This window comes from Apteryx rowi, unplaced genomic scaffold (genome assembly GCF_003343035.1).
Source record: "Apteryx rowi isolate R43461 unplaced genomic scaffold, aptRow1 scaffold_9, whole genome shotgun sequence".
Taxonomy (NCBI): Eukaryota; Metazoa; Chordata; class Aves; order Apterygiformes; family Apterygidae; genus Apteryx; species Apteryx rowi.
Window position 1 is genome coordinate 1,221,531 of NW_020451204.1, and position 15,757 is coordinate 1,237,287.

Here is a 15,757-nt window from a genome sequence, read left to right on the forward strand (position 1 = left end):
CTCTTACCTGCAAAAGAGGCCGCTGCACACCTAGGATCTTCATGGTATCTGCATTAGCCAGTATTTTCAGCGGATCAGATGCCTTTGTGACTCCTTCTATCTCTTTATTGATCTCAGCCAGGACCTGATTGAGGAAAATGTTCTTGATGTACATGGTGAGGAACTCGCGGAGCGGACACTGTTTGCTTGGGCCAAGCTCCATGGCGTGCTCTATCTCTTGGATAAATCTGGAACACAGAAAAGGGAAGAATCCTACGTAGTTAAAGGCTGCAGTTGCTCTAAACGTGTTGGTGTTGCATTTGTAGTTCCTACGCGTCAAAGCCAAGCCCCAACAGCGACCAACCCTGCATGACCCGAGGCGTGAAGAGCAGAAAAGGCCTTTAAAATGGCCTTTAAAAAAATATAAAATGCCAACAGCAGGTGAGACAAAGGCTCGACTGCTGGAGGAAGAGAACAGTCAATTACAGAAGACAAACACAGGGAGGTGCTAAGAATCCACAGTCCGGGCACGATTCCTGCATTATCTGTCCAAATATCACTACGTCCTATCTGAGACACACTGGAGAGATCTGACTTCTTTCAAACAGAACCCCCACAAAAAAAGCAGGATGCTGGAAGTCATTTTGAAAAGGCAAACTTCCTTTTGGGGTTGCTCACTCAATTCCCATAGGTGGGTTCCCCATCTCTAAAATGAATAGCTGTATATTGTACCTAGAAGTCTGGAGAAGTCACTAAATAAAGTGATGCATGCGTGTTATGTTGATAGCATACTGCATTATGTATGCTCATATTATATTTTTATTATGCTTTATTGTTTTATACTATGATCCCATTCCTGCATATGCAGAACAGGATGCTGATTCTCGGAATATTTTAACACAAAATGTTTGCCATCTCCTCCTGCAAAATATCTTTATTTTAGTAATGCCATCTGCTTACCAGACAGGAGTTTCTTCTAGAAACTACCTCACTATTTCTTTAACTTATATCTGAGGCAACAATGTTGGCTTTGCTTTCAAATTTGTATACATTTGAAAAACTAGGAATTCAGTATCAGGAATTATAATGGCCTGAGATATTCTGGCCAAAAAGGGAGAAAATGAGTACGGCGTTTACGTTGTCTTCTTCACCACTGCATGTGAGTGCCTCAGAATTTTTAATATTTTATTTAACCTGGCTGGGCTGGGAGTGTTTTTATCCTTGCTTTGCAGATTAGGAGTGGAAGCAAGTGTTTGAACCTGGATCTCTCAATATACATGGCAAAACCTTCCGCACCCCTGAAAGCCACTTCTTTCTCACTGGGAAAGATTTTTTGCAATTGAGACATTTCTAACAGCTTCAGCGCCGTTAGCATTTATTAGAGATGCCGTAGCACTAACCATGTTCCCAAACACTTCAACGAGGTCTGCTTAATTGCCCATAATTTTCTACCTCCACGTTCGGCACTTCAGAAGAGGAAGCTTCCCTTCAGAGGACTGACTGAGGAGCCCTGCCAATTCTAGTAGCATGATTTCTTTCCAATCTAAACAATTTGCTCCCTAAAGCCTCTGCGGTGTTGACTTCATCAGTCTCGAACGATACATTGGGGCCGACGCGGTTATCGCTTCTGCGGGGAGACCCACTCGCAGAAAGTCTGAAAGCTGCCTCTCCAAAGAGAGATGCCGCATGGAGAGAAGGGCAAAAGATGGCAGTTTTACTCCCCGGCTTTCACAGATTGATACCGTGAACAGGCTTTATCAACCAGGGAAACTGCAGAGTCATCCAGGAGGAGAGCAGAACGAATGCCACCGAGCTTATCTCTGAAATAATAGACCTAATGTCATCAGCTTCTGCAGAGTGACAACCGCTGATGTCCTTACGGGAATGCTGTCAAGGTTGATGGGACCACATTCAGCTGTGACTTACTGCATCTTTTTATGTCTCCCAATAAATTTGCAATATTCTGTACTCTGTAAGTTTACTTATCCAGCACTTCTGATCTACAGAACACGTTTAAAAAAAAAAAAGTGAATTAACTCTTACAATACCTGCAGTACGTAGCCAAACACCATTATACCTCTGTCAGATGGGAACAGCGCGGCAGAGTGATTTGAATTTGAAACAGGCTTTGTCAGTGAAGGGGACAACTCATGCTTTTAAAAATTAAGCACATGCTTAAAAATGGCTAAGCCAACATACGTGACCTAAAACTTGCGTTAGAAGAATGGCCACAGACGAGTAACAAACTAGAGTTTCCTGCTGGTGAGACATCTCTGAAGGCATCAGAGCTGCCGATCTGGGGTAACTTCTTATCCTGCAATAGCTTGATGGTATTTCTAAATGTTTGCCACACTAGCGACTAAATTGCTTGCACAAGGCCATAGAAAAGGTCAGTGTTAGAGAGAGGTATAATCAAGAAATTTTGACTCCCAGTACCTGCCATTAATCACCATCTCAGATCTCTTCTGAAGACCTGTGCCTTAATCTCCAGCAGGCTTTATCTTCATTAGAGAACTGAATCATGGTGGTTGACATGTTCTAATAGGATTTAATTTCTTGGCATAAACAAGACAACAGGCTCATTTAATACTGGTAAGGATCAAGAGTGTATCCTTATTTTATTTGATACAAACCATAAAGTAATCACAGATTATGTGAAAGCTGTTAGACAGCAATGACTCCGGGAGAGGGGATTTTATGAGTGCTCAGCAACGCTTGTGATAAAGAACAAATGGTCAAGAGCTTAGGAAAGCAGATTTAAACTTGATATCAGGAGAAAGTTATTAAGAATGAAACTGTGCAAGGCATGGAGTACAGGATATGGATGAGAGAGAGACCTTAAGTTTGAATGTTCAAGGATAGCCCGATTAAATAATGGTAACGAAAGACAGTCAATTTCTGAAGTCTCCATTTAATCAAAAGATCTCTACCAAAGGAAATGGAAGTCCTGTTTGAGGAAAGGAAAAGAAAAACTTAGTACGGACCTCAAAACACTTCTTACAGGGAATGGCCCTGCAAGTTCAGAAATTTGATACTCTAAAGGTACAACTACATTATCAATGGGGACAGCCTAAAGGAGGAGGGCTGGGGTTCAATTTGCTGTGATCTGTCGTGGCTCGAAGGTGACTGGTCCTCACCACATCTTTATGAGCAATGACCACTCCTAAGTGCACACTGTGCATGTGTGGAGGAACTAACTGCTGGCTGTCCATAAATCTGCTCTGCAAGTGGGGTCCTTGAGATAGTGCAGCCAGTGTGGAGCTCCAGCCTTCATTCCACCAACCCCTCTGAACATCACTGGGGTGCCCGAGCAAATATTGCAAGACCTGAAATATAGACGCTAGGCAAATTTTCACCAAAAAGAACCCTTCTAGCACATTACTTTGCAATAATGGTGCACCCTACGCATTCTATATTGGCAGGATTATTCAGAATGCCATGGGAAAAGATTACTCTAATGGAAAACACAGTAATCGTATACATTTATTATAAGGATTAAAGATGCAAAGTCAAACACAAGTTTGGAAAAGCAAGAATTGAAATCGCTTGCATCACCTTAATTTGGCCTAGTGTGCCTGATGTTACGATATAGCCTTAAATCACACAGTGATGCACTATTGCTCTCATCAGCAGATCCTTCTGTTCTCCTAGGAACAGGATGGTCACTGCTCAGACAGCCAGTGCCAGCTGCGTAGTAGTGTACAGACGTGGAACTTGGCAGTGCTCTGCCACCTGAACAAAGCAACATGTAGCCATAGAAAACTGTTGTCCTCTGTGTGAACGACTGTGACATGGAACGAGACACTTCTGCCAGAAGTCCCACAGCCGATTGCACCACTCACAAACCTCAGCCTTCTTGCCTCTCATTTCCTCATATGACTTCTGTTTCTGTGAATTTGGCCACCAGTTACCCTGTTCTCCTTGGCTGCCCATCCCAGTTGTTCTTCCCAGGCTTCTCCTCTCTTCTTAGCACTTAAATCAGACCTCAGCCTCCACCAGGCAGGTATGTGAGCCCAAAAAAGGACTGCAGGGTGAGGCAGACCTTGGCTCAGAAACCAGGACCTCTGCACAATCCTTGTCCTTAGCTCAGTCCTGCTGAAGTGTGGGCAGAATCACGTCCATCAGGCAACTTCTGCTGCTACAAACTAAAGCCTCTTATGAGCACGTGAGAAGTGCATTTCTTCAGAGATGTATACGTATGTTTATTTACTTAAATTTCAAATAACTAACCTATTCAGACATAATCCAGTCTTTCTAAGGGGAAAAAAAGGTTTAACAGTCTGTCTAAAAAAATTCTGAGAGTACTTTCCAAAAATGTTCCCATTTTACTCATATAAGCCATCCATGCAACTATTAAGATGTCAAAAAAGCAATCTGACCTGTGACTATCCTAGATATCAACATTTACGTCTGTATGCAAAACAGGCGTACATGATAAGACATCACATTTTGGTCAATGATCCACCTATAAAAAATGCGTAAAAATAAAAGTATTGACAACTTTTTAGCATTTTAATAAAGCAGCACACCAAGGGAGGTAAATCTGCACACATGCCGCACATATGACTCTTCAAATGGGCTTTTGGACATACATGCACATGCATAAATCCAAATTACGAAGAAAAAAAAGTTACGATAGTGAAAAGTTGTGTCGCTGAACCATTTTATCCCCTACTATTTTCTTTTTACTCTCCAAAGAGTGAAATTCAAGATACAGCTCACTGTAAAAACCAGCCATAAAGAAGGCCTTGGAGGAACAGTTTTGATTCACATTCCATTCGCTTCGATTATTCTACTAGAAAAAGAACCGTTCAGTTGTAATTTACTAGTGGTTTCTGAAATAGTATCAACAACCTCATTTAAAATCATCTCTCACCGGCACATGAAAGCTGAAGAAAAACCCATAAAGGTTAACACACTGTGGGGTGTATTCTCCAAATGTGTGAGAATGAGTCACATGGCACTTTCAGGAGAGAAAATTCCCCTAAAGCTTAGCAATTACACTTATTTAACATAACCACTATAGCTGTCCACCTGCAAAATGCTGAGATGCTTTCTCTGAATAAAAATGCAAAGCAAGGTGTGCCACCAGACTTTCGATAACGGTCACTGTCGATAGCCAGGGGAATTGTCCGAACGCCTAAAAAGGCTAGAGGATACCACTGCTCCTAAGGACACTTCTACGAAAAGTCTGACCAGGATGGAGTTCCTGAAGACAGCAGGTGGGAGAAAATAGAAATCTGCATCTTATATTGAATTCAGAACCTGCATTTTCAAAGTGGTGCACAATTTTTAACTTGTTTTATCTTCCTGTGAAAGCATTCGAGGTGATTTGTGGCTACAATTAAGCATTCCCCTTAGACAGAAAAGCACTTTCGGTGAAACGAAGTATCTTTTTGTAAATGACAGTCATTTGGATTAAAAAAGAAAAAAAAAAAAAGGCAAGCTATTTCAGAAAATTTAATTCATTCTAACTCACAACTTAATTGCCTATGAGGACTGTCTTACCTAGGCTGAGAGTGTATAATAAAAACCATAAAACCTAAAAAAGCTACATGGATTGATTTAGAAACCTACAAATCTCAACCTCCCTAGGTTTTCTTGTCTTCTCGTTATAAGATCTCTTAGAAAATATCATTAAAAGAAACTGAAGACATGTCATTGAAAGTGCATAACATCAACTGCTCCTTTTTTTTAATGATGATATTACTAGCATCTGAAATTCCCTCCTCAAACAAATGAATGGCAGGAAAAAAATAAAATATTCCAAAATCTTATTAAGAGATTTTTGCAGATGTTCAGCCTAAATTTACATTTCAGCTCGTTTCATTTTTGTATGATCCTAAGCTGTTCTTTTCCCCTCTTAGTGATTAAAACTTCAAGTTGCCAGAAGTAACATTTTGGTGAGCTTACACATAGTAAGGAAATACTAAGAAAATATCAGAAATCCTTTGAATTGGATCCCCATTACGGACAGAGTGGCAAATTGCAAACTAGCTGCTTAGATTCAAGGCAGCTAACCAGAGGGAAGACACCCAACGTTCTAGGTTCTTGAAGGTCTGAAGACACATTCAAGCTCAGATAGATACCTAGAAGACCCCGGGTTGTCCACTTTTGGTGTAGGAAGCCCACATACCCAAACACAATGTGTTGCAGGAGAGGGTCGGTAGAAGGGACAGTCAAAGGCTACAGTCTTCTGCCCAACTCTTCGATAACTAGCAAGGCGCAGCTCTGATGTCCATGTTTACTGCAGCCGTAACAACATGGCCAGGCATCGAGGTGATTTCAATAGCTACGTCCAACCAAACTGATGCTGCGGATGCTTTTCTCATGGCTGGCTTGCTCTTAAGCAGCTATTTCAGTTATGGTTCCCATAATGATCTGGTTGGACTAAGTTGGACTAAGTTGGAACAAAATCTATTACTGATCCATTCCACAGACTATTCCATCCTCTCCTTTCTTCCTCCCTGCCAAAGTGAGATATACCGATGCTCCCGTGGTGCCAAAAGGTACTGATTATTACACATGTATACCATACAGTAAACACAACTAAATTAAAACATCCACTGCAGCACGCTGGTCTTCAGTGACAAACAATCTCTGGTCTATCAGGTAGCTACTAAAGTAACAGAACGCACAGTATTTTAGCATAAAACTTTGACCACAGGGAGTTATTTTGGTTACATTATCAGTTACCCCAGAATTGATATTTCCCGGAGGAGCGTGCTGCTGATAAATATCTTGGCTGTATACACGATAATAGAGCAGCTTCCGTAAGAAGTCAGTCTCAAGGCAGCTGCGTGCAGGGGACAACAGCAGAAATGAAGGTTTAAGCTCTTCTCTAGGTGACCCAAAACATGGCTAAAATAATAATCATATATATTTAAATTACGTATTTTAAAAAGTATAGACAGCGATGAGATGCTCAACGGAGATTTAGCTATGCTAGCTGTATTTAAAATCTGACCAGCTTCCCTTCAGGCAAAAAACATCAACTTCCTCCTATTTTAAAATATACTGTAGAAAACAGCCAGGAAGGTAAGATCTAAGAAAAATGACAAGCATTAACTGAGAACATCAACTTTTGGGCACTTTTTGCCAAAATATCAAGGTTTCAGCTTAACGCAGCTTCCTGGTAGCACTTGCTGGAGCAGATGCTCAGGGCACCATGATACATGGTGGACTCTGAAGGGCTGTTTTAGGCAAATTGTCAGATCATCCTGTCAACAACAGTCACTTCAGACCTTTACCTATACAAGCAGAAACCCCTCGTCCAAAAAAACCCCCTTCATTGATGTGAGACAGCTGTTTTGGGTAGTTTAAAGGCTTCTGGGTATGGCCCCATAGAGCTGACAGCTTTGGCACCGGCATACGAGAGAGAGTTCAGAACTCTTATTTTATTTTACTTTTTAAGCAGTGGTTAAATAATCATGTGCTTTAAAGAATCTCTTTCTCTCTGTGCTCTAGTTGCTCATCCAGGAGATCAAGGTAAATAATCTTTCTTTTCCATGCAGGTGTAATATAAGAATAAATACGCCATTGCTTTGGAGTTACTTGGATTCTGTTCTGGACAACACACACACATAAAGAATTACAATTCAACAAGCAGCTTGCGCTAAAAACATTCCCTGTTTAGGGCTCATCTAATGCCCAAAGAACACTACTTTCCGAGTTAGCACCAATATTTCAGGACAGAATAAGTGCAATTTCTACGGATGTCTCCAGAGGGAAACATTGGCCAGCATTTGGACCACAAGGTGTAGAGCCAGAATTACTTAGACCTAAGGCTTCGAAATGGCTAGAAATGCATCTCTTTTGCCTGAGCGAAGGGTGGCGTGCAAAACCGCCTTCATTTGCTGTCAAGTTGAAAAGAAATGTACGGCCAGGGCAGAAGCAGCTGAAGCTCCAAGCTTTGCTATTGCGGGATGCATCCAGGTCCCAGCAGCCTCCAAAAATCTTGGTTAACAATTGCCGGCACAAGTGAAAACGTCTTTCCGCTGCATTTCATCCGAGCGGCAGCAGCCCGGGGGACCTGCTGGAAAGCCTCTTCCTCACGTCCTATTTTCACCTTGTCGAGAGGTAGATCTCATTACAGGAGCAATGACTTCCTCAGCGGAGCCCGCACAACGTATTTAATGGATTGCAAACATTAGCGAGACCCAACCCGATAAAAAGTTCCTGGCAAGGCCGTTTGACCGACAGCCGGCTCTCCCACTATCTATCCACTAATATCTTGCGAGGGCACGAGCAGGCTTCAGGAGGCAGCTGCATTTCCATCGCGCTCGGGAGCTGCAGCTTGTATCCGGAGGCGCTTTTTCCAAAGGCGGTAAGTCTACGTGAGGAACAGCCTGGCGTTTTGCGAGCCTCTCTGAGAAATTTAGTTTCAAAAGGAACAAACCGGCATAACTCAAAGCCATTATGGGGAAATGAAAGCTGTGAAATGGATATAAACATCGCAGTCCTGGGCAAAACACAGGGAAATATACTGTACAGGGCTACATTAGATCACTTAGAAATGGAAACTCGGTAGGAAGTCCAGTGTCACGAGCCAGATCTGGAGCCTGAGGACATTAGCTTCATTGGCACTACTGCAAGTGCTTGCCACCATAGTCAAAGACCGGTTTATCGACCTGCACATTTACAGCAGTGAAAATCTAACTATTCCTTTTCTATCTCTACACACTGTCCTTGCAAGGATGTTATTTCCCCTTCTGCAGATGAAACAAGGCAATCATTGGTGCCACAGGTCTGAATGTGGCATCTGTAGATCTGGAAAACCCAAGAGCAGCTCCCTCCAAGAGCAAATGCAATACAGCTGCTCGTCTTTCAAGCACAAGAGGATGAGTAACTCGAGTGCAAGACCCATTAGTTCATTCTTTGATGGAGATGGACCTGAAACGAGAATCACGAGTGCAACCAGAGCCAGAGCTGCAGAGCTGAGCCGCAGCAGCAGCCAGCACCGGCCAAGGTTTCGGGGGCTTGGCCCCGCTCCCCGGTGGCACCAGCCGGTACCTCGGACATCACCCAACGCAGCTTGTCCCATTTAGACCAAGCATCCCGCTGTGTACGAAATCTCCTTCTGTTTGCTTGGTATGGAGAGACGATCCCAGATGTTGAGTTACGGCTTCTTAGGTGAAACCTGGTATGGGGTTGCATGTGCCCTTTACCTCTTTGCCAACTGCAAGTACCACATGAACCATGCGTTACTTGGCATGCAGAAAGGGCTAGGAACAGGTGGTTGGTAGGCAATAACTAAGTTATAGTAGCTCGGTTGTTGCAAACATATGCAGAGATAGGGGATTCACTGTCCGACCCCTCCTTACCTCACCCCGTGCTGATGCAGATGCCCCTCTATCCTCTCTCCATCGTGTTTTCCCACCGCGCTGCCTCTCTGCCATGACTCCTTAAAAAGTGCCCAGTAATAACTACTTAAGAAGCGATCAGTAATACTTGTCTAATTTGCTTAGCACTGCATCATTTTTTATTACCCAGGCAGAACGCCTGCTTGACGTTTTATCATTCTCAATAACCAGCAAGCAAGAACCCTAACTTGATGAAACGCAAGGGGCACAGCTGAATTGTGGCACGACACTCAGCACCAACCCAAAAAACACCCCAAAGGAGCACGTTTTAAGAAACAAGAGTTAGGAAAGCAGTGCTTAGTATCAAACATGGAGCAAAGATGACGACTCTCCAGCCTTCCACAACCAAAACATGCTGTTATTTGGCCTCCTCATTTCCTTCTCAACTCCCCCTCTACGAAAATACTGGAGGGACCCGGGGCTTTGGAGATATTTATTTATCCTAGGAGTAGTACATCTCAGAGAAAGCCATAAACCCACACCTTCTCCCCAAGAGCACCTCAGTGGGAAGAGAAAAATTGTGGCTTCAGTACATTAGCACAGCATGGGCCGTAAAAGCAAGTCTGTGGCTCCCCACAAGAGCGGCCCCGTGGACTCTGCCTGTCACCCCCCAAGACACATGAATTAACTTTCACCTAGCTTCCTCCGCTTATTCATGAAGGTCTTTCAGATCAGACCTAAAAAAAAAATTAGAGTTTTCTTCAGATCCTAAAGACCATACTGCGTATTTCCTAATGGATGGGTTTCTAATCGCACAGCACTGAGGCAAAACTTCATTTGATGTCAACGTTGGGCAGCATTATCTGTTTGCTTGCCTCCCCTTGGCCATGTTTTGGTGGGACATGTGTGCCCCTGTCCGTGCAGCTCTGCAGAGCAGCTTCTTGTATCAACCAGACGTGTGCAGCAGCTTTTGCGAGGCCAGGGCCCCTTCTGCTCAGCCCACCTGCTGTGGACCGCTAGCTAACGGCATGAGTGATGCCGGTCCTCCGAGTTCATTTTGAGAACAAATATAAAGCAGCTTTATTCCCCATATGCAGCAAATCTCTTCTTCAGCCTTTTAAGCAGATGAACGTCCTTCACAGTGCAAGGCAGGGAGGCAGGAGACCTGTGCTCAGGTGGCTTTGTCTCCTTCTAGTTTGCTGAAGGACTTTGTTTCAGCATAAAGAGCCTCTGTTTCCCTGGTAGTGGAACGGGAGCAGAGCAATGCGCTTGCAGGGGTGCAATGAAGAGTAAGCAACGTTTGCAAAAGAGAGCCCCAAGAGTGCCGAAAGGAACGGTATTAACATGCCAACAAACCGCGAGAAAATGGCACTCTGCACCTCAAACCCATGGGACAGCAAAGAGCAGCGATGCACGGCTCCGTCGCCCCCAGACCTCACCTTCAACCTTAAACACGGCTTTGATGATCTACTCCTTTAGCAGTTGTCACTGAAGAAAAATATATTTCCTGTGATTTTAAGTTTACACTGAACCGGAGCAAGGCTCTGGGCAAACGCCGCTGCTCTTCTGAGAGGGCACTGCCAAATCTCTGTGCTCCAGTCCCTGCAACCATAAGCTTCCAGCCCAACTCGACTGAGGCCGAGCAAAGCCTGCCAGCTGCCTCCACGTTATAAGATTGCTTCATTGATGGAGATGATAATCCAAAATGACCACTGAACTAAATTACCCGCTGTCGATCCATTTGTAATTTAAATCCAATCCTGCAGAAGCCAGAAGATAAATGTACTCACCATGGTCAATCAATCTCCCTCTCTATAGAAGTTGTGCAGCGTATTTATTTTACGTGAACCTGGGGCATGGGAATGCTTAAAGGCATTGGCTCATGTTCGGAGCTGGGCAGAAACAGTCAGACACGGGCAATCCCACCGCTGCTCTGGTTTTAACTCACAGTACGAACAACGCTTAGCTTTCCACGGCAATACAACAGGTCGCATGATTTCACTACTACCGACCAGTTTGGAGCTCTATAAGGTAGAAAATACAGACAGCTTTGCTTAAAAGGCGTTATCATTTTAAACAAACTTGACAGTCAATTCTGAACAAATTCCTCCTTGCCTCACAGAAATATTGGGAGGTTTCCTTAAACGCATATAAAACACTTCAGCATCACGCAGGAACAAAGATGCTAACAGAACCACAACATACAGCTGGCTTATTAGACAAAGTGATTGGAAATAGGAAGCTCGCTAACTTTAACTTTCCATATTATTAAATCTTATTTCTTTTAATGTCTCATCACATTCACTTTGTTGACCATCTCTCAAATGTGGTGATAAAAGAAAAAAAACAACACAGAAATCCGCATCCTCTTCCAAACACAACAGCCTTTTAAAAATTAACTTCTTATTTGTATTATTTTTAAATCTGATCTGGTGGCACATTCTTCGTGCTCAAACCCCACAGCTCTCAATCTGGTCCCTGTAAAAAGTAACATATGCTGACTATAAATCTTTAAAATGGCTCTATTAATAGAGTAGCTGTGGTGACAGCTTTATAAATGGGCACCATCTTTATGCAAACTGTTTTATTAGATTGCATTATAATGATTTGTAATAAGAACGCAAGGATGGATTTGGAGCGGATGGAAACTAGGAAAAACTCCAGGCAGCCAGGGGTTTCAGAGAGCATGAATTGTGTGTGGCAGATTGCGCGCGCTTGCAACAACACACGCCACCAGATTAGCTTTGCTACAGTCTTCTGCTCCTCTGCCTGCTTTTTCCAATCAGATAGCAAACAGTCTAATAACTGGCTTTGTGTCCGTCAAGCCAGTTACTTCCGATTTGGGATGTGCTGACACACCACTAAATAAGCAGGCAGATGGCACGATCCTTCACCATCATCCAACCGCCCGAGTAGCCGCCAGCGTGCGTAACAGGGGTGCAGCCCAGCAGTTAAATCAGGTGGTCCTCCAAAAACTCATCGGGGCAAATGAAAAGCCCAATCCAAAAGATCACAACTTCAGTTTCCACCCGGGACGCCCCAGGAGATCTGATGCCTCATGAAGCTGCTGCCTCCAAGGGGTCTCAGGGCTAGATTTAAGACTGCCCGCTACAGACACCTAACTTGGCCACCACAACCGCGGTGGCACCTCCAGTCAAAAGACTGATGAGCGGGTCAGGCTGTCCGCTATCTCACACCTGGCTCTCCATATAGCCAACCTGGAGAAATGGCCAGGAGGCCCAGTTCACCACCCACTGCAGAATGGTTACAGCCCACAGCCCTCTATCTTTCCCCGTATTTGAGAATCCTGGTTTCATGGACAGCCTTGGTCTCTTCGCATGCCTCCAACACTGCCCCATCCATACCAGAATGTACCATCACCCAGGAGATCTGTGGCAGAGTAGTGACTTCCTATACACCAGTGAATGTCCTACCCAGTGGCTCATCCCTTAACCTTCCTTGGCACATTTTAATACTGAACCCAGTCCTGACAAAGATTTGGTCTTGAAACACATCAGATGGAGAAGATGAACAGCCATATGCGACTAAGGTAACTGCACCTGTAAATTGCTACGTCCTGAGAAGAGGTAGATTTTGATAGTGAGTAAATTGACGTTTTCTGTCTAGTAACCAAAGCGGAGGAAAAGAAATGCAAAGAGAAGGTAAACAGAAAGGGAAATTATAAATACAACAGGACCCATTTGCAAACAAACCTAACTCAAAGAAACTCTGTCATTAAATGAAGAACAAAACAGATCCCTAGATCATTCCCATATATCTTATGGCCTAGCTTGAGAATCCAGATAGGACAACATTTGAGTAATCAAGAAAGCTGTTCTGTAGTCCAGGAGGAGCCAGATTCCCTGGTGATGAAAACTTGATTCCACAAAATATTAGGGTAAATAAAATAGGCGAGTCTTGTAAATAAGGAAACTGTGGCAAAGTGTAGCCGATAGCTGAACACATGGGAACAGGCTGCATGCATACAATAGGTCCAGAAACAAGATCATAAAAGACTTCCCAAGCAGACCTCGGAAACATGCAGACCACCAAAAAGTCTGATCTGTTAATGACAGAATCAGAGAGGGCCAGAGAGTCCATGCTGGAATGACTTGGGCTCCTCTTCCGCTTTCTTCATCACCAAGGATAACAACTCCCTCGGTAGCTTGAAAAGGACCTAGAAACTCGCTGCCATCTCATTATGAATAACAATGTCCCGAGGGCACCAGGACTCAAAAACACGTGGCTGCAGCCAACAGAGGGGCGGCTGCACTCGGAGGCAAGCATTAGTGTGCTGAGCCACTTCAAGCAGGCAATTTTACAGCTCTTTAATGAGGATAACAATTTTATGGCCTTGGTTTGAGGAAAAACACAGTCATTAAGCACAACACCATCTTTTCTAAATTGTTTTGTTCCTTACTGATTAAGGAGTATCTGTATTCTGCAGTATGCCCATCTTTGCCTATTCTTTCCTTCTTCTGCGGACAAACACTATGAGCCTGGGGCCACATCAAAATTCGGAACAACTGAGTAAATAAATACGAAGCCTCCCCTGAAGGCTTGCTGTTATCGGCCTGCTGAAATGAATACCTGTTGCTCTGCAAAGTGAATTGAGAGGCAGGGAAAGATGTCAGTTTGGCAGCCTTAGAGAGAGAATTAACATATTGCCCCACAAAGAGATGTGCTGGCTCCTTCTGCGCACCTCCACCCTGACCTCCGAGGAGACCCCAGTTACTACGGCTAATTCAGCTCCTGACATTCATCAATTAAGGGATCAAACAAAGCCAAGCAACGATGATTTTCCTGCCATGAGCGTGACTGACCTAAAGGAATCAGAACTGGATCCCTACGGATTTTCTCGCAGAGCGAGCTGATTTCAGATGCCGTTGAGCTGGGTTGGAGCTGTACTCTGTAGCCCCAATCATGCTGAAATTACGAGACAAGATTATCCACAACGCAAATTCCTCTAAGACACCCCGGTAAGCAAGCACACAAACAAATACTGGAGTGCAACCCCGGCACAACTACTTTACCTTCTCACCGGCCCTAGCCATGCACCACCACAGAGGAAGGCTCAGCATCTTGCCGAACCTGGCGCCAACCACAGCTACTTCCCCACCGCTGAGTTACAGCTATTTACACGGGAATACAAAGATCCTATATATAAATAGCAGCCAGCATAAACACATTGCACATTTGAGATCTAGATTACAAATCAAGCCAGGCTACGCTAAGCTACATGCAGTTCCACCCTAATCACGTTCATTAGGAAGTTGGCAGAGAAACTTAACTCAATTGGGGCCCACTAATATCGCTATTTGGGAAGGCAAGAAAAAGTGATCAAAGAACCAGCTGTGCTCCAGGCTCTAGTCATTAATAAGCACGCACCTTGTCTACAGAGGCAACGCTGCGGAAAAAGACGTGGTGCAAAGTTTGCCACGTGCCCTTGAAGATATTTACAGCAGTGAAATTGCAGCACAATTTCAGTAGCCACTGCTATTTCTCTGAAGGGCTGCGACAAGGCTCAGTGGGCTCATTTTATGAGAAATGCTTGCAGAACGTGTTTGCACAGAACAGAAAGAGCATCCAGAGCAAATACAGAGGAAAACCAGATATGTTTGACTTGCTTCCGATCATCCATCTCACCCAGCATCCAGGGGCTGGCCCAAGCTGGTAACTGATGGTTAGGAGGAAAATGGATTGGCATCCTAACAGCCCCGACCAACAACGCCCTGGTGCTGGAGGCACTGCATTTTGGACAAATTATACCAGGTACCTTCATTAAAAATCTCATCCCTCTTCTCAGAAGAGCAAGGACACTTGCTTCAATGCCTTCCGCAATTTATGATGCCAGGAATCACACTCTAACTAAATCAATTCCCTGCGTAGCTCCATTTGTGCACGGTATTTTGTTTTAGCCTCGATTTTAAAAAAATGGAAATGAGTAATTGCTGACAGATGATGTGTTGTACCCCAGACAGCTGCTTTCCGTCCACAGACAGAGTGATCCTTAGGAAAGGCACGTAATTTATTAGCCTAATAAAGTGAGTGAAGCTGTTGGAAAACACAGAATAAACATATATGGATTGTACCGCCACTGGGAAAACTACTTTCTAACCCTGGTAAACGTCATTTTATGTTCATATGGGGGAAGTTTTATTATCCTATAATTAGTTTGCACTGATAATAGGCAGTGCATGAGAAGCAGCAGTTGGTTCTATAAACATATAATTGTATAAGATGATGGTGTCAGAACAGCTTAAGGAACACCAAGACTCTTGATTACAGACTATCGGATTAAAAAGACCAACGCTTTAGAGCGGGACAAAATTACCTTTACGCCTGAACGCAGAAGGGCAGAACTGAACGTGGTGTATCGATTCAAAGCACTCTTTGCTGTGCTCCCAAATCAGGGCTGCGAGACACCGGTAAGACGCTACCGAGGTCGTACAGCCTTTCTGCACGCAACGCGGGAC

General features: G+C 43.9%; 1 protein-coding gene across 3 annotated transcripts in view; it reads right to left on the reverse strand.

The window, feature by feature from the left end:
• The window catches only part of EXOC4 (exocyst complex component 4), a 391,280-nt gene that overhangs the window by 112,743 nt on the left and 262,780 nt on the right, over window positions 1-15,757 (reverse strand). For all 3 annotated transcript variants that reach the window (XM_026091145.1, XM_026091148.1, XM_026091146.1), the window contains exon 11: window positions 8-227. In XM_026091145.1, coding sequence (XP_025946930.1) covers window positions 8-227 — 220 coding nt within the window. The remainder of the gene's footprint in view (window positions 1-7; window positions 228-15,757) is intronic.